The 20465-nt window shown below is 55.8% G+C and overlaps 2 protein-coding genes across 3 annotated transcripts in view; one reads left to right on the top strand and one right to left on the bottom strand.

The window, feature by feature from the left end:
- Positions 1–1254: 1254 nt before the first annotated feature.
- Positions 1255–9979, bottom strand: DOK2 (docking protein 2). The gene is made up of 7 exons (XM_032092024.1): positions 9926–9979; positions 8840–8964; positions 6093–6302; positions 4389–4679; positions 4187–4295; positions 3584–3765; positions 1255–3502 (listed from the first exon to the last, which is right to left on the bottom strand). Exons 3-7 carry the CDS (start codon positions 6153–6155, stop codon positions 2627–2629), a joined length of 1521 nt encoding a protein of 506 aa, XP_031947915.1. The 5' UTR covers positions 6156–6302; positions 8840–8964; positions 9926–9979; the 3' UTR covers positions 1255–2626.
- XPO7 (exportin 7) overlaps positions 8156–20465 on the top strand; it is a 63582-nt gene continuing 51272 nt past the window's right edge. For both annotated transcript variants that reach the window (XM_032092003.1, XM_032092002.1), the window contains exons 1-4: positions 8156–8251; positions 15987–16133; positions 17184–17277; positions 18801–18967. In XM_032092003.1, coding sequence (XP_031947894.1) covers positions 8234–8251; positions 15987–16133; positions 17184–17277; positions 18801–18967 — 426 coding nt within the window. In that variant the 5' untranslated portion in view covers positions 8156–8233. The remainder of the gene's footprint in view (positions 8252–15986; positions 16134–17183; positions 17278–18800; positions 18968–20465) is intronic.

Raw genomic sequence — 20465 nt, 5'->3', positions numbered from 1 at the left:
CTCACTCTGCCCCTCCAAGCCTTCCCAGCCCACCTTTCCCTTGGGATCCTCCCACTTTTCTGCCCCAGGGCTGCATCCCTGATCCCTTCCCCATCCTCTCCATCCCGAAGATCTCCTTATCCCACTTTCCTCGCTCTGCCCTTCCCGGCCCACCTTTCCCTTGGGATCCTCCCGGTTTTCCGCCCCAGGGCTGCATTCCTGGTCATTCCCAATCCCTATTTTCCCATCCCAAAGACTCCCACACCCCTCATTCCTCGCTCTGCCCCTCCAAGCCTCCCCAGCCCGGCTTTCCCTCGGGATGCTGCTCCGTGCCCTTCTCCATCCCGGGTATGCGGCTCTGCCCCTGCTCCTCTCCTGGGAAGAGGCTCGGGAGCCCCTCGGAGCTCGGAACAAATCCCTGTTTTGCTCATCCCTGCTCCTAAATGATTCATAATCACATAACTCGATGAGGACAATAACTCCCAAATCAGATTAAATCTCTCCATTTGTCTGGAGCTTTGGGCTTTAATCTCTTCCCTCCCTCTTTTCCATTGATTTTTTTCCCAGCCCAGCCCCTCGCCGAGCCCTTCCAAGGGTTTTTCCAGCTTGGAATCCTCCTCACCCAGACTTATCCTCCAGGCCAGGTCCCCTTTTCCACCCTAAGCCGCATCCATGGGGATGGGGCAGGCAGGGGACGCAATTCCAGCACCAAAATTCAAAGAATTTCCCCCAATCCCTGCTGCTGCCTCTAAAACATGATCGGTGCCATTCCCAGTGATCCCTGGCTGCCCGCTACAGATCCCATAGGATTGGGAAGTGCAGCCTGGGAAGTCTTCCCATGTTTTTATAGGGCCGTTCCCGGCGATCCCTCGTTAGCCTGGCTTCCCACAGGATCGGGAAGCGAAGCCTGGGAAGTGTTTCCATCCCTTTGGTTAAGGAAGGAAAACGGCGGAAGGAGCAGGGATGGAGCGGGAAGCTGGGCTGGCGGAGGGAGGGTTGTGTTAACTCTGATGAATAATTAATAACCCCCTAATGAGCGTTAATTAATTAATAATAACATGTGCTCAAGCGATCGATTCCCGATGAATGCCAGGAGTCCCCCTGGCTCCAGCTCGGGAATGCTCCTGGATTGAGTCTGGAGATGGGAACCAGCCCCGGGAACGGACAGGGACCGCCCCTTTTTTCCATGGGAATGGGTCTGGGAAAGGATGGGAAGCATCTCCCAAAACCCTTCCAGGGCACGGCAATGATTTTCCTTGGTCCTGTGTGGAAAACTGTGCTGGAAATGTGGGATTTTTCTTTATTCGGGCCCAATTTTAGGTGTTTTTCCCACCTGGAGCAGGATCCCACCTGCGCATCCCATTCCCTTCAATCCCGCCCGGGATGCAGCGATGGATACGGAGCTTTAATCAGCGTCTCTCATTAAAAGCACTTAATTTGCCTTATTAAAATCCGCCCTTTGGATTCGCGGGATCCAGGAAATGAACCGGAGCACCTGAGCGTTCCCTTTGATTGGGAGAGATTATAAATAATTCATGGAATGTCTGCGCTTTCCATGGAAAACCTGATGGGGTGGTGAGGAACTGGGATCCCGAGGTCTCTCCGGGGTGGGGATGGAGCTGGGGGGGTCCAAGGTGTCCATGGAGGGTCCCAGCAGGATCCAGGTGCCAGGGAAATACCCATGGGGAATTGGGATGGGTCTGGTTGAGGGGCTGGATGTATCCAAGGAAAGGCTGGAGGTGGCTGGGAAGAGGAGGAGGAGGAAAGGGAGGATGACCCAGAGGCCGTGCACTGGTTTGTACTGGTTTGTACTGGGAGGACTGGAGCCAGCCGTGAAAATCTCCATGAAAATAAAGCCCAGTATTCCATCTGGAATCCAGAGGGGCTGGAAAGGGGGGCTATAACAGGAATTAAAAACAAAAGTGTGGCTGGAACAGCGGGAATTTGTGGGATTGCTGAGCGAGGAGCTGGAGGGACCTTCGGACAGGGAAGGACCTGGCCCTGCCGCGGCACTGGAACGTACTGGGAGCACTGGGAGCACTGGGGGCACAGCGAGCCTCGGCTGTGGGATCTGAATGCCTGGGGATGAGCATCGTCCATCCCATGGGGTGGGAGCTGCATCCCGGGGGATCTGGGATGTCCATCCCTGGAATGAGCATCGTCCATCCCATGGGGTGGGAGCTGCATCCCGGGGGATTCCGGGTGCGCATCCCTGCCGAAGTGCGCCAACCGAGCATCCCAGGCCCATTCCCGCCCCAGCTGCCTCTGGAAGTGCATCCCGGGGGATGTGGGGGGGGCAGAGCCGCTGCTCCCGAGGCTGCGCCGGGTGAGGAGCGGGATTTGGGGTCCCGGGGCTGCGGCTGCGGGGCTGCGGGGGGACCCCTGCCCGGGCGCCGCCCGTCCGGCGGGCTCGCACTGCCCTCCAGTGGGCGCATCCCGCTCCCAGCGCTGCCCAGCTGTCCCCTGCCGCCACCTGGATGTCCCCTGCCGCCACCCAGCTGTGCCGCACCGCTGCCCAGATGTGTCCCCGTGCCCCCTCCCCAGCCATGGGTGCGCTGAGCTGGGCTGGTCTCAGCCCAGCCGGGGCTGGGGTAAAGCCCGATCGGGGCATTTGGGGTGTCCCCTCCTCCCGTCCCCCCGCTCCCGCTCACTGCAGGTTCCTCTTCTTGGCCCCCTTGAGGGCCACGTTGTCGTACTCGTTGTCGCCGAGCCACTCCTTGCCCTGCAGCAGGAAGGGCTGGCGGAGCGGGACGGGCCTTTTGGGGACGGCGTAGTCATCGCGCTGCGGGTTGTAGGGACAGCCCTGCCCGGGGGGCTCCTCGGGGGCCGCCTGCAGCCTCCACGCCTCCCCCTTCACCTCCTCGGGCTCGTCGTACACGGAGAGGGCGCAGAGAGCCTCGGGCTCGTCGTAGATGTGCTCGGGTTTGGGGGCAGTGGGGCGGCCGGGGGGCTGCCGGCCCCTCTCTGCCTCCCTGGGGCCACTCGGGGGCTCGGGGAGCCCCTCCTGGGGACAGCCCAGGCCGCCGAGCTGGCGCGCCAGGAAGGACTTGGCGATGGTGTCGAAGGGAACGGCGTACTCGGACTCCACCTTGGCACCGTCCTGCCTCCAGCCCTTCTCCGGCACCGCCGGCGCATTCCCGCGGCGCAGGGAATCGCAGGGCTCGGCGTAGGGAAAATCCGCACCCCGCGACGCCTGGAAGGGCCCCGAGGGCTCCCCAGCCCCGGGCGGCATCCCCGCTTTGGCCTTCACCCCCTTCCCCTCCCCTTTGGGCACCTTCCCCTCCCCAGAGGGGCACTTGGGCTCCTCGTGGCCCTGTGCCCAGCTGGGCGTCCTGGCGTGGTCAAGCGGCCGTGGGGCTTCGTCCGCGGGGCCCCCCCAGCGCGGCCCCTCGGCCCCCCGGCCCCGCTGGACGTCGATGGCCGCCTCGATGGCCTGGAAGATCTCGTTGCCTTGCCTGGTGTCGAACTCGAAGTTGCCCTCTCCGGACGCGCAGCGCCGGCCGGCCTCGAAGGAGAAGGTCACCTGCGGGGGGCTGGGGTCAGTCCCCACGCCACAGCCACGGCCACGGCCACGGCCAGCCCGGCCTTCCCGCACCCCACTGACCTTATCCCGGCCGAAGCGGCGCAGGAAGCGGTAGGGCCAGCTGTACAGGATCTCCTGGCTCTGGAGGTGCCGCAGCTCCAGCGCCTCCTCGCCGGCCCGCAGGATGCAGCGGCCCCGGAGGCGGCAGCGCTGCGACGACGGCGTCACCCTCACTGTCACCTCAAACACCTGCTCCAGGCCAGCTAGGGATGGACACAGTGAACACTGGACACGTGTGCCACCCCAAGAAGGACCTTGGGGTGACCCTCCCAAGCCAGGGCAACCTGCTCCAGGCCAGCTGGGGATGGACAGGGTGGACATTGGACACGTGTCCCACCCCACAGAGGGGCCAGAGTGACCCCTCAAGCCAGAGCAATCTGCTCCAGGCCAGCTGGGGATGGACGGGGTGGACACTGGACATGTGTCCCACCCCGCAGAGAGGCCAGGGTGACCCCCCAGCCGGGGCAGTGGTGTCCGGCTGATAAGGGCTGGACAGCTCCGGCCACTGCCGATAGCGCAGCACAGCCAGCGCCGCCAACCGCAGCAGGAAGAGGTTTTTGGGGAGGAGATTTCGCCTCCCACGCAGCAGCCCCAGCCCCGCTTCTCCTTCCCTACTCCTCCTACCTTTGCCCCGGGAGCTGTACAGGGAATTTTCCTCCATGGAGAACTCGCCCTCGGTGCCCAGCGAGCCCGGCGGGCCCTCCTTGGCCGCTGCCGGCTCCTCCCGGCTCCTCTGTCCGGGGAAAGCGCACAGGTGAGGGGTCCCATCCCTCCCAATGGATCCCACCTTTCCCAAGCCCATTACCCCGCTTTTCCCGGCGCGTACCGGGAACGCCAGCTCGCACAGCCTCTGGATCCAGTCGGCCGCCTCGGCGCTGTCGGCAGCCAGGAGGAATCGCCGGTCCGTGGTCTCCAGCAGGAAGGGGACGGTGTCCTTGGGACAGGTGGCATCGCCGCCCGCCTCGGCCACGTGGACGCAGTCGCTGAGCCGGACCAGGCGCCGGCCACCCTCGGCCTTGCGCAGCCTCTCCGCCGGCCCCGAGCCCTCCAGCAGCTCCAGGCGGGCCGTGGAGCAGGAGCTCTCCCGGTACAGGACACCCCAGAACTTCTTCCATTTCTGCCGTGGGGAGAATGAATCAGTGGGGTTTTGCCTTCCCAGGAGGGTTTTATCCTTCCAGGAATTTTTATCCCCTCGTGATCATGCAGGACCCCAAGGCAGGACAAGGGTGCAAAGCCCTGCAGGATCCTGCATTGCAGCCAGGACTGGCTGAAGGTGGGGGTGAGATAAATTGGGGTTTAAAAATCCCTGGATAAACATCCCTGGCATGCAGCAAGGCCTTTCCAGCACCAGCAGCATCCCAGGCTCACCCAATCCCAACTCCAATCCCAATCCCCCATCTGCAGCCTCCCACAGCCCTGAACGACTTTCAGCTCCTTTTTCCTTCCATTTTCCCTAAAAACCCCAACTTTTCGACTCTCCCCTGGCAGGAGCAGCAGTTCCGGGTCCCGGAGCGTGGGAGGCCCCACAGCAGAGGGGAAGTGGGGGCAGGGGAAGTCAGCCCCAAAACCGGCAGCGAATCCTCCCCGGCAGCTCCGGGGCCCGCGGGCCGTGCTGGGACACGGCTCCCTTTTCCCGGGATGGGATGTTGGGATCGCTGCCCTTCCCGTGGCGTGGATCCCCTCGGGATGGGGTCCACGGGGAGCAAAACCCGGGAGAGGAGCAGGAGAGGCCCCTCAGCTCCTTCCCCTCAGAGCCGTTGCCCAACCCCGGCCTCGATGAGCGGCGGAAGCAGCGCGGCTTCGGAGGCCACAGCTGTCACCCACCGGGTGGAGCTGCCACCAAATGTGGCTTTCGGGGTCACTTCCGTCACCCCGTGGCTCTGGGGGTCACATCCGTCACCCAGCGTGGCTCTGAAGGTGGCATCTGTCACCCCTCGGCTCTGGCGGGGGTTGTAGCTGTCACCCATTGTGGTTCTGGGGGTCACGTCTGTCACACAAGGCAGCTCTGGGGGTCACATCCAGCACCCAACGTGGGGCTCGGGGACACATCTGTCACCCCCCCCAGTTCTGGGGGGTCACATCAGTCACCTGTTGTGGCTCCGGGCGTCACATCTGTCACCCCGTGACTCTGGGGGTCACATCTGTCACCCCGTGGCTCTGGGGGGGGGTTGTAGCTGTCACCCATTGTGGTTCTGGGGGTCACATCCCTCATCCCCCTGGCTTTGGGGGTTGGATTTGTCACCCACTGCGGCTCTGGGGGTCACATCCGTCACCCAGCGTGGCTCTGGAGGTGGCATCTGTCACCCCTCAGCTCTGGGGTCACATCCGTCACCCCCAGCTCTGCAGAGCCTCTCTTGGGGGGTCCCTACAAAGCACCCCCAGCACCTCCCGTTCCCCCTCCCCCCCCGCGCTGCCTGAAGGGACACTGAGCATCCAACGGGTGGGATCATCCCATTCCCATGGGATTCACCCCCGGACCCCACATCCCAACGCCCCCGTGGCTTTCCAGGACCCCCCGAATCCCCCTGACCTTCCCGAAGGTTTGCTGGAGCTGGAGGTAGATCCCGCCCTGCTTCACCACCGGCTCCTCCATCCGAGCACCTCCGGCATGTCCGGCGTGTCCGGAGTGTCCCCCGGGGGTCCCTCGGGGCCGCGTCCCCTCCCCGGTGCCACCGGGGCCGGCTCAGCTCGTGACGTGCTCAGCTCGGGCTCCGCCGTTTCCTCCGCTGGCGGTGGCTTCCTGTGGGTCCCCACGCGGGGACAGGGACACGGGCGTGGCACCGCCGGACAGGTGGGTGTGGCACTGCTGGACACGCCCGCGTGCCACCCTGTGGTGCTGCTGGGCACTGGGCAGGGCACTGGACACTGGGCAGGGCACTGGGAACTGGGCACTGGGCACTGGGAACTGGGCACTGGGAACTGGGAAATGGGCAGGGCACTGGACACTGGGCACAGGTGCACGACAGTGGGCACTGGGCACTGGGAATTGGGATCAGGGAACTGGGCAGAGCACTGGACACTGGGCACTGGGAACTGGGCACTGGACACTGGGCACTGGGCACTGGTCCTGGGCACTGGGAAATGGGCAGGGCACTGGACACTGGGCACATATGCAGGACAGTGGGCACTGGGAACTGGGCACTGGACACTGGTCACTGGGCAGGACACCGGGAACTGGGCACTGGGAACAGGGAACTAGGCAGAGCACTGGGCACTGGGCATTGGGAACTGGGAACTGGGCACTGGGCACTGGGCAGAGCACTGGACACTGGGCACAGTTGCAGGACACTGGGGCAGGACGCCGGGCACTGGGCAGGGCACTGGACACTGGTGGAGGACACCGGGCACAGGACACTTGGCAGGGCACTGAGCACCAGTGCAGGACACTGGGCACTGGGCAGGGCGCAGGACACTGGACAAGACGCTGGTCACCGGCTAGGATACTGGGCAGGACACTGGGCACAGGGGAGGGCACTGGACACTGGACACTGGACACTGGGCACTGGGCACAGGCCACCGGGCACAGGCCACCGGGCGCTGGGCAGCCCTGCCACGGCCCTGCCAGGCTTTTCCCACCTGGGAAATGGTCCCGGGGGTGCCCCAGGGGGCGGCGACCCCCCAGCCGTGCCCCTGCCCAGCATCCCAGTCCAAACCAGTGCTCCCAGTGCGGGCGGTGGAGCCATGGGAGGGGGGGGTTGGGGGGAAATGGGGAAGGTGAGGGCGAGGAGGGGGAGGGGGAGGGGGAGGAAGAGGTTTTGAGGCTGCGGCAGCGCGGGGAGGGAAATGGGGGATGGGGGAACTGGGAGCACTGGGGCAGGGCAGACACTGGGGCTGGGCTGCGGTAACTGGGAGCACTGGTGCGAGGGCCTGGGAGTGGGGCACCGAAGGCACTGGGGGCACTGGTCCTACTGGTGTCAGTGGTCACATGGTGACACTGGTTATACTGGGGGCACTGGGGGCACTGGCCCTACTGGTGTCAGTGGTCACATGGTAACACTGGTTATACTGGGGGCACTGGGGGCACTGGCCCTACTGGTGTCAGTGGTCACACTGGTGACACTGGAGGCACTGGTTATACTGGGGGCACAGGGCGTGCTGGTCACCCTGGTCACAGTGGTGTCCCCGTTGTCGCCGCTGTCGCCGCGGTCGCGGGGGTGCGCGGCCCCTTTAAGGCCGTGTCAACAAACCCCGCTCGCGCCCCTCCCTCCTTCCTCCGCGCCGCGCCGCCGCCGTGACGTCAGACGCCGCGCGCCGCGCGCGCACCGGGGGCGTGGCCCGGGCGCTGTGGGCGAGTCCCGGCGCCGCGCGCAGGCCCCGCACGGGCGAGGAGGCGTGGCCTGGGCGGGGCGGGGCGTGGCCTGAAGCGGCGCGCGCACCCCGCGGGGCGTGGCCACCGCCTTGTGGGCGTGGCTTAAGCGGCGAGGGGCGTGTCCCTTCGGCGCGCGCAGGCGCCGGATAGGCGGGGCGGGCGCGGGGGGCGTGTCCCTCCGGCGGGCGCATGCGCGGAAGGGGCGGGGCCGCGCGCGGGGGGCGGGGCCCGGGCGGCGGGGGGGGGGGGGCGCGTCCCGGCGCGGCGCATGCGCGGTGCGGGCGGCGGCGCGGGGGGACGCGGTGGCGCCGGGCCCGGCGCAGGCGGGGGCGGAGGCGCGAGCGGAGCATGAATGGGGCAAGATGGCGGATCATGTGCAGGTGAGCGCCGGCCGCGCCGCGGGGCTCCTCCGGGCTCGCCCGCCGCCCTCCCGGCACCCCCGCGCCGCCCCCCCGCCCCGCGCGGCCGAGCCCCGCACGGCCAGGCCCGGCCAGGCCCGGCGCGGCCCAGGCGGCGGCGGCCCGCAGGCCCCGCTCGCTGAGGAGGTGTCGCCGCCGCCGCCGCGGCCTCTCGGTGTCCCCCCGTGTCCCGGTGTCCGCGCCGTGTGTCCCTGTGTGTGTCCCTGTGTCCCCACCGTGGATCCCCCCCGGCCGCCGGCGGCTCCTTCCGTCCCCGTCGTGTGTCCCCCGTGTCCACGCCGTGTCCCCCCGGCCCCATCGCGTGTCCGCCGGTGCCTCCCGGTGTCCCCCCGCCGTGTGTCCCCGTCCCCACCGTGTCCCACACCCGTGTCCCCGCTGGGTCTCCCTGCTCCCAGCCGTGTCCCCCCACATCTCTCTGCCCCCTCTCTCGCCGCCGCTGTGGGGTCCCGGTAAGGAAATATTTGGGAAAAGGCCGCTCAAATCCCGGTTTTCCCCTCGGAAAGCAGCAGCCAGGCCGCCGCTGTCAGCCGCTGTCCCTGTTCCTCTCACCCGGGGTTTTTGGGGGATCAGCTCCCTGGTCTCGCTGTTGGCATTCGCGTCCTTGTGGGGATCCTTGGGATGTGTTTGGATCGTATTCCAGCGGGGTCCGGATCGTTTTGCAGCCGTGTGGGGACCTGGAGTTGGGGGAAGGTGTTTAATGAGTGTTCAGAGTGAAAGCCGGAGGGGAGAGGTTCGTGGGGCGGGAGCCGGGAGGGAAATCAGGGATGGCAGCGGCTTCCAGGCTGGATTGGAGGGACCAAAACCCCTCTGAACGGGCCCAAAACCCCATGGAAAGTGTCCACAGACCCTCTGAAAATTACCTAAACCCTCTGAAAATTACCTAAACTCTCCGAGAGAGACACAAATCCCTCTGAAAGGGACCTAAAACCCTCGGAGTGGGACCAAAACCCACTCAGAAAGGGACCCAAAACCCCAAGGAAGGGGCTCAAACCCCCTCTGAAGGAACACAAAACCCTTTGAAAGGGTCCCTCAACTCTTTCGACGGGACCTAAACCCTCTGAGAGCACCCCAAAACTCACTGAAAGGGACCCTAAAACCTCTGAAAGGGACCCAAACCCTCTGAAATTTGCTCTAAAACCTTTGAAAGGGACCCAGAATGCCTCTGAAGAGTCCCTAGACCCTCTGAAGGGGACCTTAAACCCTCTGAAATGGACCTAAAATCCTCTGTAAGGGACCCAAACCCCCTTGGAAAGAGACCCTAAACCTTCGGAAAGGGCCCAAAATCTGCTGAAAGGGACCCTAAACCCTGTGAAAGGGACCCCAAACCCTCTGAAATTGACCCCAAACCCTCTGAAATTGACCCCAAATCCTTTGAAATTGACCCCAGACTCTCTGAAGGAATCTCAAAGCCTCTGAAATTGACCCCAAACCCTGTGAAGGGACCCCAAACCCTCTGAAGGGACCCCAAACCCTCTGAAGGGACCCCAGACTCTGTGAAAGGGACCCCAGACTCTGTGAAAGGGACCCCAAACCCTCTGAAATTGACCCCAAACCCTCTGAAGGGACCCCAGACTCTGTGAAAGGGACCCCAAACCCTCTGAAATTGACCCCAAACCCTCTGAAGGGACCCCAGACCCCATGAGGAGCCGCTGCCGCCGCTGTCGGAGGCAGCAGAAGTCGAACCAGGCGCAGCTGGGGGTGGTTTTTGCATCGTATTTTGGTTGAGCCGGCGCTGGATTTGCATGGAGGCCAAAACCTTGGATAAACTTGGATAAACTGGAACTCCTGGGAGTTATTTATTATCCCTGGAACTTTGGGAATAAATCAATCCCGGGAACCACGAGGGTGAGCAGTTTATTAACCCGGGAGAGAGGCAGGTTGGCCGGGAATGTGGTTGGGAATTGTGTCCTGGGAAAAGATCCCATGGGAAGAGAGGGATTGCTGCATGATTAACCAGAATTTTCCTGCAGGGAAACAATCCCGATTTTCCTTGGGATGCAGCCGGAACTCGGCTTCAAATCCGGGTTTTCCGTGTTAAATCTTGGATTGAGCAAGGTGGAAGTTGGAGCTGGAGGGGTTGGGATTGTTGTGCTCGGCGGGGTTAAAGTTTAACAGCAGAACTTTGGGAGATGTTCCACGGCTGGAAAAGGGATTTGCAAACTCGCAGCACCCGGAATTGCGGTGTGGGAAAAACGGAGCTGAAAATGGGAGCTGGATGGGGTTTGGGGAGGGGTTTGGAGTGATGGGAAAAGGGGAAAGGGATTGGAATGGGAAGAGAGGAGGTTTACATGGGATTTTGGGAAGGAATTCTTCCGCTGTCCCAGCTTATCCCAACCCAGCCTTGGACACTTCCAGGGATCCAGGGGCAGCCACAGCTCCTCTGGGAATTCTATCCCAGTTCCTCCCCACCCTCCCAGCCAGGAATTCCTTCCCAAAATCCCACAGAAATCTCCCCTTTCCCAGTGGGAAGCCATTCCCTGTGTCCTGTCCCTCCAGGCCTTGTCCCCAGTCCCTCTCCAGCTCTCCTGGAGCCCCTTTAGGCCCTGCAAGGGGCTCCAAGGTTTCCCTGGAATTTCCCTTCTCCAGCTGAACATTCCCAGCAACCCCAGCCTGGCTCCAGAGCGAGCAGTGCAGAGGTGTTTTTATGGAATAAGCTTTGGGAACGGATCTTGGTTTAATGGGAACAGGGATTTGGGAATAAATCCCAGCTGGCAGCAGCCGGGCAGGGTTTGGGAAGTTGGGAAAATCCTGCTGCTGCTTCCTGAGAGCTTCGCTTTGGGTGGCAAATATTCCCAGAGGAACTTTGGGAGTTGTGGTGGAGCCCAAATCCAGTTTTAAGGATTTGTTCCTGGTCTGGCGGAGCCCAAAAAGATTTTCCATGGATTTTACCTGGCGTGGTGGAGCCCAGAAAGATTTTTCCTGGATTTTATTTGGTGTGATGAAACCTAAATTCATTTTTTATGGATTTTACCAGATGTGCTGGAGCCCTAAAAGATTTTTTTATGGAATTGTATCTGGTTTGGTGAAGCCCAAAAGTATTTTTTTATGGATTTTACCTGGTGTGAAGAAGCTCCCAAAAATTTTATGGATTTTATCTGGAGTGGTGGAGCCCAAATCCATTTTTTCAGGGATTTTTCCTGGAGTGAAGAAGCCCAAAACCACTTCTTATGGATTTTACCTGGAATGATGAAGCCCAAATCCATTTTTTTAGGGATTTTACCTTGTGTGATGAAGCCCAAAAATTTTTCCATGGATTTTACCTGGAGCAGTGGAGCCCAAATTAATTTTTGATGGATTTTTCCCAGTGTGATGAAGCCCCAAAACCACTTTTTACGGATTTTACCTGGAATGGTGAAGCCCAAACCCGTTTTTTTAATGGATTTGACCTCATTTTCATCCTGAAAAATCAGAAATTCTGGGAATTGCGAGTGATCCCTGCAGGTTTTGGTGGGAATTTTGCGCTCGGATCTGCTTCCCTGGCTCTCCAAAGGGAAATGTCTGGGAACAAAGGATGCAGTGATGGGAATGCAGGAGAGCGGGATCAGATGATCCGGGGTGCCTGGGAAGGAAAATCCTTCCAGAAAATTATTCCAGCACCAACTTTTCTGCAAATAAACAGCTCTTGGAATGAATATTTTTGGGATTTTCCAAGTTTTGGAAGCATCACTTGATCCTCCTTGGAGCGGAGGAGGCAAGGGGGGGGTCATAAATCCCATTTTTTTTCCCCTTTGGAAGCAGATTTTCCCATTTTTCCTTTGAATTTCACTTCCTGACGTGATTTCCATGCTGCTGCCCCAAGGTGGGATGCAATTCCATGGGGATATTCCTCTCTGGGATAGGGATGGATCCTGGGGCTGTGCTGGATGTTTCCTTTGCCTTGGATTTGGGAAATCTTGGAATGATTAAAAATGGTCACTTCCATTGGCTGGAAAGGGATAGGGAGAAGATACCAGGATGTCCTGGAAGCTGAAATGAAGGAAATTTGGGATACTGGGAGGTCCCAGGATGTCCTGGAGGGATTTAAAATCCACCTGGATGTGGCATTTTGGGAATGTTCAGTGGCAGCCTTGGCACTGCAGGGAGAACTCTTGGATTTGGATCTTGGAAGTGTTTTCCAACCCAAATTCCATGATTTTCAGGCTGAGGTGGCTGCTGGGAATAGGGAAATCAGGGATCTGACACCTCAACAGTGTGAATTCCTTGGAAAATGAAGAGCAGGGAGAAGCCAGGAAGGAGATCCATGGGGCTCTGGGTTCAATTCCGGCTTTTCCAGAGGTTGCACCACCCGAGCTTGACCGGAAAACCAAATCCAGTAATTCCAGGTGGTCTTTTCCAAGACTTCAGCCTCATGCTGCCCCATCCCGGTGTTGCGGTGGAATTCCTGTGGGAATTCCTGTGCCCTGTTTGTGGACCCAGCGATTGCAGGAGTTACAGTCCAAGGACACCCTGCTGGAAAAGGCTGGAAAAGGCTCATTCCTGGATTCCCTTCCAGCCGCAGGGAGCTGGAGATGATTCCCAGTGCTCACCTCACTCCTTCCCAAAGGAATTCCTGCCCAATATCCCACCCAAATCTCCGCTTTCCCAGTGGGAAGCCATTCCCTGGGTCCTGTCCCTCCATCCCCTCTGCAGCTCTCCTGGAGCCCCTTCAGGCCCTGCCAGGGGCTTGGAGCTCTCCCTGGAATTTCCCTTCTCCAGCTGAACATTCCCAGCAATCCCAGCCTGGTCGATGTTCCTTAGGCATGAAATATTGGAGGACAAGGAAAAACTGACAAGGGATTGTTGCCAGTGCTGAAAGAGAGGAAATTTATGGCATGGTGGGAAGAAATTCCTGGCTGGGATGGGATTCCCAGAGGAACTGGAGCTGCCTCTGGATCCCTGGAAGTGCCCAAGGCCAGGTTGGGATAATCTGGGATCGTGGAAAGCGTCAGCATTGGGATTTAAGATCCTCCCAACCCAAACCATCCTGGAATTCTCCAGCACCACTTTGGATTCATTGGAATTGTATCCAGGGCTGGTTTTCCCTGTGGGCAGAGGTTCCAGATATTCCAGAGGCTCCGGAGGCTCCCAAGGCCTGCTGGCTCCCCGTCCTCTCCTTATCTGCGTCCCCCAGAGCTCCCTCCGGCACAATCGTCCCGGCAGTGCCGCTCTTATCTCGGAGCGGGACCTGCCCAGGGAGCACCGGGAATGACCCCAATTCCTGCCCATTCCAGCCTGGAATAAGCCTGGCTCGGATGCTCCTGGTGGGATTCAAACATCCTGAAAATTTCGTGGAATGAAGGATCAGGGAAGCTCAGCTGCTCTGCCTGGTTGTAATAAGGAAGTCAGGAAGAAAGTGAAGGAATTTGTTGGTGAGAATTCCCAAAAATTGGGGTTTTCATCGGGGTTTCTTTGGTTGGATTGCAGTTAGCAGGAATTTGGTGGGGTTTTTTTCCCTTGGATATTTGTGCACATGAAATTAACAAATAAAACGATGGAAATTTAATGGAAATTAAGGATGAAACCTCCCCAAATTTCCAGGGATTTCAGCTTTCCCTTGGAGCTGCTCTCCTGGGATTTGGGGCTTTTTCCACGTGTCCTTAAATTCCCCTCATCCCACAGCCCCCTCCGAGCTCCGTATCCAGAGGAATCCTGTGGAAGGAAATCAGGGACACAGCACTAAAACCTGGGATTTGAATCCCCCTGGGAATAATCCAGCACTTCCCTTCCCTGCTGGATTCACTCCTGGATAATTCCTTGCTTTTCCTGTGATGTTTTCCACGGGAATTCTGGGCTTTAATTCCCTTGTGAGGGACCTTGGATTGTTCCTGCCTTTGGGAATTGTGTCCCTGTTTTTCCCGTGGCTCCGAGGGAGTTAATTCCCGGGATCCATGGGAAGGCTGGCACGGATCAGGCACAAACAAGGGAGTTTTGTCCCTGCCAGTGTCACACAAAAGCGGCTTCCAAGTCAGGAATCGCTGGGAATCGTTCCTTGGAAGTGGGAAGAGAAGTGGCCGCAAGGAAAGCCCCATTCCCAGGTTTCTCCCGGAATTCCTGCACAGGGATTGGAAAATTGTAAAAACTTGGGGGGTTTTGTCCCAGAATTGTTGGAATTTGTGGGATGTGCTTCATCCTTCTCCTGCTGAGGAGGTGGAGCTGCTTCCCAGGGATTCCTGTGCGGGCCAGGGAATGGAAGTGAAGCTGTTGGAGCAACATTTTCCATGAGATTATTCCCAAACAAATGAAAATAACAACGAATCACAGCTCTGGGATGGGATGAAAAAGAAGGGAATTATTCCAGAGGGTCCCTCTCCGTGTTTCCCTGTTATCCTGGCAGCACAGATCCCAAATTCCCGGTGGTTTTGGCCTGGAATTGCCGTGTAGGGAATGTTCCCTGCTGCATCCACCGGCTCATCCCGGAGCCTCATCCCAAACAACCTCTCCCGGAAAGAAATCCCACAGCCAGCGCTCTCCTGGTTTTTGGAAAAGCCCAAAATTCCCAGCTTGGAATGATCCCCCCTGGAAAGCTCCAGGTGGGAACAGCTGCTCGTTAATCCAGCAGGAAAATCCCCAGGGAATGTTTGTATCCAGCTGCAAATCCGCGCTTTAACTGGGACACCTCGGGTGTCACCGGGGGGGAGCATCCGCCCCGATCCCATTTCCTGGGAATATTTTCCGGCTGTCTGAGCACTCGGGAGCTGCCTGGTGGTTTCCAATCCCTTTGGAGGCGTCCAGCGAGGCTCCATCCCGTTCTCCTTCCGTTCCTGCTCCGGGGGGTTGGGATGCGGTGATGGAGGAGGTTCAGGGGGAGCTCCTCCCGCTGTCCTGGGGTGCTGAGGGACAGTGGGAATTGGGAATGCCCATCCCAAACCGTTCCGTGATTCCATGAAATCCTTTATGGCTCCATGCAAAGGGAACACGAGCTGAGTTTGGGAGGAATTTGACAGTGTGAAGTTCAGGATATCAGGAAGGAATTCCTGGCTGGGAGGGGCTGGGATGGAATTCCCAGGGAAGCTGTGGCTGGATCTCTGGAAGTGTCCAAGGCCAGGCTGGGATAACCTGGGATAGTGGGAGGTGTCCCTGCCCACAGCAGGGGATGGGAATGGATGGGATTTAAGGTTCTTCCAAACCAAACCAGTCTGTGATTCCATGGAAAAGGTGAAAATGAGAGGAATTCCCCTGTAGGGAATTCCATAAATCCAACAGAACAACAAAAGGGAAAGGGGGAACTAGGAAGGGGGAAGGGAAAGGGAATGGGAAAGGGAAGAAAAGGGGAAGGGGAAAGGGAAGGAAAGGAAAGGGAAAAGGGAAAGGAAGGGAAGGGAAAAGGGAAAGGAAGGGAAGGGGAAAGGGAAAAGGGAAGGGAAGGGGAAAGGGGAAGGAAAGAAAAGGGAAAGGAAGGAAAGGGGAAATGTTACAGCAGGCCCCCAACAGGGAAAGGAAAAGGAAAGGGAAAAGAAGGAAAGGGGAAAGGTGGGGGAAAGGGAAAGGAAGGAAAGGGGAAAGGTAAAGGAAGGGAAAGGGAAAGGAAAGGGAAAGGAAAGGGAAAGGAGAAGCTACGGAAAGCTCAATTTGCGCGTGCACAAACACAACACCGGGGTGACAGTGCAGAGGACTCGCCTTCCATCCCTTCCATCCCTTCCATCCCTTCCATCCCTAAATTTTTAGCTCTCCCTACATTTCCAGGTGTGCCCAAATGCCGTTTTTCCGTGTTTTCCAGAGCCTGGCCCAGCTGGAGAACCTGTGCAAGCAGCTCTATGAGACCACGGACACGGCCACGCGCCTGCAGGCCGAGAAGGCGCTGGTGGAGTTCACCAACAGCCCCGACTGCCTGAGCAAGTGCCAGCTGCTCCTCGAGAGAGGCAGCGTGAGTGCATCCCCAGAGATCCCCCAAAAGCCTGGAATTCCAGCCTTGGATGAGGGAATTGCCCCCAGCCCCGAGCGCAGCTTTTGGTGTTCGTAAACGGCGCGAGAAATCCGAGCGAGGCGGTTCCTGCTGCGGGCAGCCGGGGTTGGAGGTGGAATTGCAGCTTCCAAGCTGGAATTGGGGTTTCTGGTTGTTCTTCCCACTGGCACAGGGTGGGGATTAGGGTGGGATTTTGGGATGGAATTGCTGGCTGGGAGGGTGGGGAGAGGCTGGGGTGGAATTCCCAGAGAAGCTGGGGCTGCTCCTGGATCCCTGGAGGTGTCCAAGGCCAGGCTGGGATAAGCTGGGGTAGTGGGAGGTGTCGGGATTGGAACTGGATGGGATTTAAGGTCCCTTCCCAGCCAAACCATTCCAGGATCCTGGAATTCCCATGCAGCTGATAAATACCACAAGAAATCCAAGTCAGGGAGTCCCAGCCCTTCCCAAAGGAGTTTGGAGAATCCCTTAATTTGATCCCTTGTCCTGGGCAACTCTGGGATTCAGGTTGAATTCCATAAAATTGGCTATTTTTCCTTTATTTTTCCAAATGGGAATGCTTAAAGATTTCTCTCCTGCTTTGCCAGGTCAGAAGGAAAACAAAAAAACCAAACCAAGGGATTGAGGTGGCTGAATTCCGTGATTTTTATCCCAGGATTAGCTCAGTGATCCATAGGAAACACATTTTAACCTGTATTTAATAACAACTGGAAGCTGCTTTTTAATTTAAATTATCCCTTTCCTGTGGCTCCCAGGGATCATTCCAGCATGGAATGGAAGGAAATTTCAATATTTTGGCAGTTTCCAGTGGCACTTCCATGGTGTTCTGCTCTTCCAAAGCTTTTCCTTCCTTTCCTCAACTCCAACTTGTTTCACTTTAGGATTAAATTCCATGGCGGGGGGGGGGGGGGGGTGTGGAATTTGCTTCAAATCCATTTCTGCTCCATGAATTAAAATTCCAATTTTTTTTTTTTTTTTTTGGATTTGTTTTCCCTGTGGTTTTGTTTTTTCCAGTCTTCCTACTCCCAGTTACTGGCAGCCACCTGCCTTACCAAACTGGTGTCACGCACAAACAACCCCCTGCCGCTGGAGCAGCGAATAGATATCCGTGAGTATGGAATTTTTTCCCACCAAATCCATGGAATCTTGGTCACAGAGACTCCTCTCCGTGGGTGGGAGGTTCCCTGCCAGCTGTGGGCTTTCCACTTGGGATGCTCCAAAGGTTTATTGTGGATGGGGTGGCTTGGCTGTGTTGTTAGCAGAGTTCAAGGCTGGATAGGCGGAATTTTTTGGGATAAAAGGGAATGGCAGCTGCGTGGTCTGGTGAATAAACCACGTGGATTTGATACATTTCCCTTGGAATGCAAAATCGGCTTTTCCAAGGCTGTGGTCAAGGCAGAAAAGCCTTTATGGGTGTCTGGAATATCATTTGGATTTGGATTTTGGGGATTTAATCCATCCCTGCTCTTTCCTGGATCCTCCAGGGAAGCAGGAAATGCCTCAGCCTGCTTTCCTTTTTACCAATGATACGGGAGATTGGCATCTCCAGGGAAAGCTCTGGAAATACTTGGGATCTGAAGGCTTTTCCAGCCTTGGAACAGGCAGAATCCCCATCCCTGCAAGTGGAGGCGGCCCTTGAGGATGGGGCTTGGCCTCCATGACCTTCGAGGGCTTTTCCAACCTTCAGAATTCCCTGATTTTTGGAGCTGACGGAGCCAACAGATGAGGTTTGAGGGTGGGAATCCCACCCTTTTTCCAGCTGTGTTCCAGGGCTAAATCCAACCCTTTCCCAACATCTTCAATTCCTGACACTGAACCGTGCCCTAAATCAAATCCCTCCTGATGGGAGAGAATTTACTGAAATCCTTGCAAGGAGTTTCAAAGATAAACCGAGATTTTCCTGGAGTTTCAGTGCTTCCAGAGAGTTCTTTATTGAGTCTTATCAGAGGAACAGAGCCACCAGCGTGAGCCAGGTACAGCATGGAAGGAAGGAAAGTAGGAATGAGTCCAATTATCAAGATTTACACAGCCTTTTAAAGATATTTTAACCAATAGTTACTAAAAACGTGCATTATTTTCACTTTCCTACCCGTTATTCAGTAACACGGGCAGGAACTGCGGAATTCTCTATCCAATCATCCCAAACCACTTTTACTGCAGAACGTGGAGTGGTAGAAGAAGGAGAAGAAGGTTTAGAGAACAACAACAATCCTCCACTTGGATCTTTTTTACTCTCATCTCTTTACTACAAAGAGAAGCCCAAAACCTCTAAATTTCCACCCTGTGCCAATCTCCCATCGTCGTCCATCACCTCATTCCCACCTCTGCATTTTCCAGTTCTTGTCTGACTGTTGCTAATTTTTTCCAAGGTTGGAGGTAAAAGCAGCGTTGTTCGGGGGGGTAAAAACCCTTAAAAACAGGCAGAGAAATATTCCCGGCACTCTGCATTCCTACGATTCCCAAACCAAACCCCACCCTTCACCTCTTATCCCCCCTATCCCTTTCACCTCCCTGCATCCATTCTCTCCAACCAACCTCCCCAGAGCTCCTTTTCCCTTTGGTGGAAAACACCTGGAAACCCCTCCCAGGGCTGGATTTTCCCTCCAGCTCCATCTTTTCCTTCTTTTCCAGGGAATTATGTGCTCAACTACCTGGCCACGAGGCCGAAGCTGGCGACGTTCGTGACGCAGGCGCTGATCCAGCTCTACGCCAGGATCACCAAGCTGGGCTGGTTCGACTGCCAGAAGGACGAGTACGTCTTCAGGAACGTCATCAACGACGTCACCAGGTTCCTGCAGGTCAGATTCCCGCCTGGAATTGCCGGCATTCCCCAAATCCAGCGCTTTTCCAGCTGTTCTGCGGGAGCTCGGCCTCTTCTGTGTCGGTGCTTTGGAGGAGCGGCTTCCCAGGGCAACCGGCTCCTTTTTTTTTTGAGTTAAATCGGAATTTTTTGAGTTAAATGTGAATATTTTTAGCGAAATCTGAATGTTTTTAGCGAAATCTGAATGTGTTTTAGCCAAATCCATGTATTTTTTAGCTAAATCCAAATATTTTTTAGCTAAATCTGAATGTTTTTTAGCTAAATCCGAATATTTTTTAGCTAAATCCAAGTATTCTTTAGCCAAATCCAAATATTTTTTAGCCAAATCCGAATATTTTTTAGCCAAATCCGAATATTTTTAGCTAAATCTGAATACTTTTTAGCGAAATCCGAATAATTTTTAGCCAAATCCAAGTATTTTATAGCCAAACCCGAATATTTTTTACCCGACTCTGAATATTTTTTAGCCAAATCCCAATACTTTTACCCAAATCCGAATATTTTTTAGCCAAATCCGAATATTTTTTAGCCAAATCCATGTATTCTTTAGCCAAATCCGAATATTTTTTAGGTAAATCCTAGTATGTTTTAGCTGAATCTTAATTTTTTTAGCTAAATCCGAATATTTTTTAGCCAAATCCCAATATTTTTAGCTAAATCTGAATATTTTTTAGCGAAATCCGAATATTTTTTAGCGAAATCCGAATATTTTTTAGCCAAATCCAAATATTTTTTAGCCAAATCCAAGTATTCTTTAGCCAAATCCGAATATTTTTTAGGTAAATCCTAGTATGTTTTAGCTGAATCTTAATTTTTTTAGCTAAATCCGAATATTTTTTAGCCAAATCCCAATATTTTTAGCTAAATCTGAATATTTTTTAGCGAAATCCGAATATTTTTTAGCGAAATCCGAATATTTTTTAGCCAAATCCAAATATTTTTTAGCCAAATCCAAGTATTCTTTAGCCAAATCCGAATATTTAGCCAAATCCGAATATTTTTAGCCAAATCTGAATATTTTTAGCTAAATCCGAATATTTTTTAGCCAAATCCGAATATTTTTAGCTAAATCTTAATTTTTTTAGCCAAATCCTAATATTTTTTAGCCAAATCTGATTATTTTTAGCCAAATCCGAATATTTTTTAGCCTAATCTGAATATATTTTAGTCAAATCTGAATATTTTTTAGCTAAATCCGAATATTTTTAGCTAAACCTGAATATTTTTCAGCTAAATCCTAATACTTTTAGCTAAATCCTAATATTTTTTAAGCTAAATAGTATTTTTTTTGCTAAATCCTAAATTTTTTTAGTCAAATCCAAGTGTTTTTAGCTAAACCTGAATTTTTTTCAGCTAAATCCTAATATTTTTTAGCTAAATCCAAATATTTTTTAGTGAAACCCAAATATTTTTTTAGCTAAATCCAAGTATTTTAGCTAAATCCGAATACTTTTAGCAAAATCTGAATATTTTTA

This window comes from Corvus moneduloides, chromosome 27, assembly GCF_009650955.1.
Source record: "Corvus moneduloides isolate bCorMon1 chromosome 27, bCorMon1.pri, whole genome shotgun sequence".
In the NCBI taxonomy this organism is placed as follows: domain Eukaryota; kingdom Metazoa; phylum Chordata; class Aves; order Passeriformes; family Corvidae; genus Corvus; species Corvus moneduloides.
This window is presented reverse-complemented; position numbering and strand designations above follow the sequence as displayed.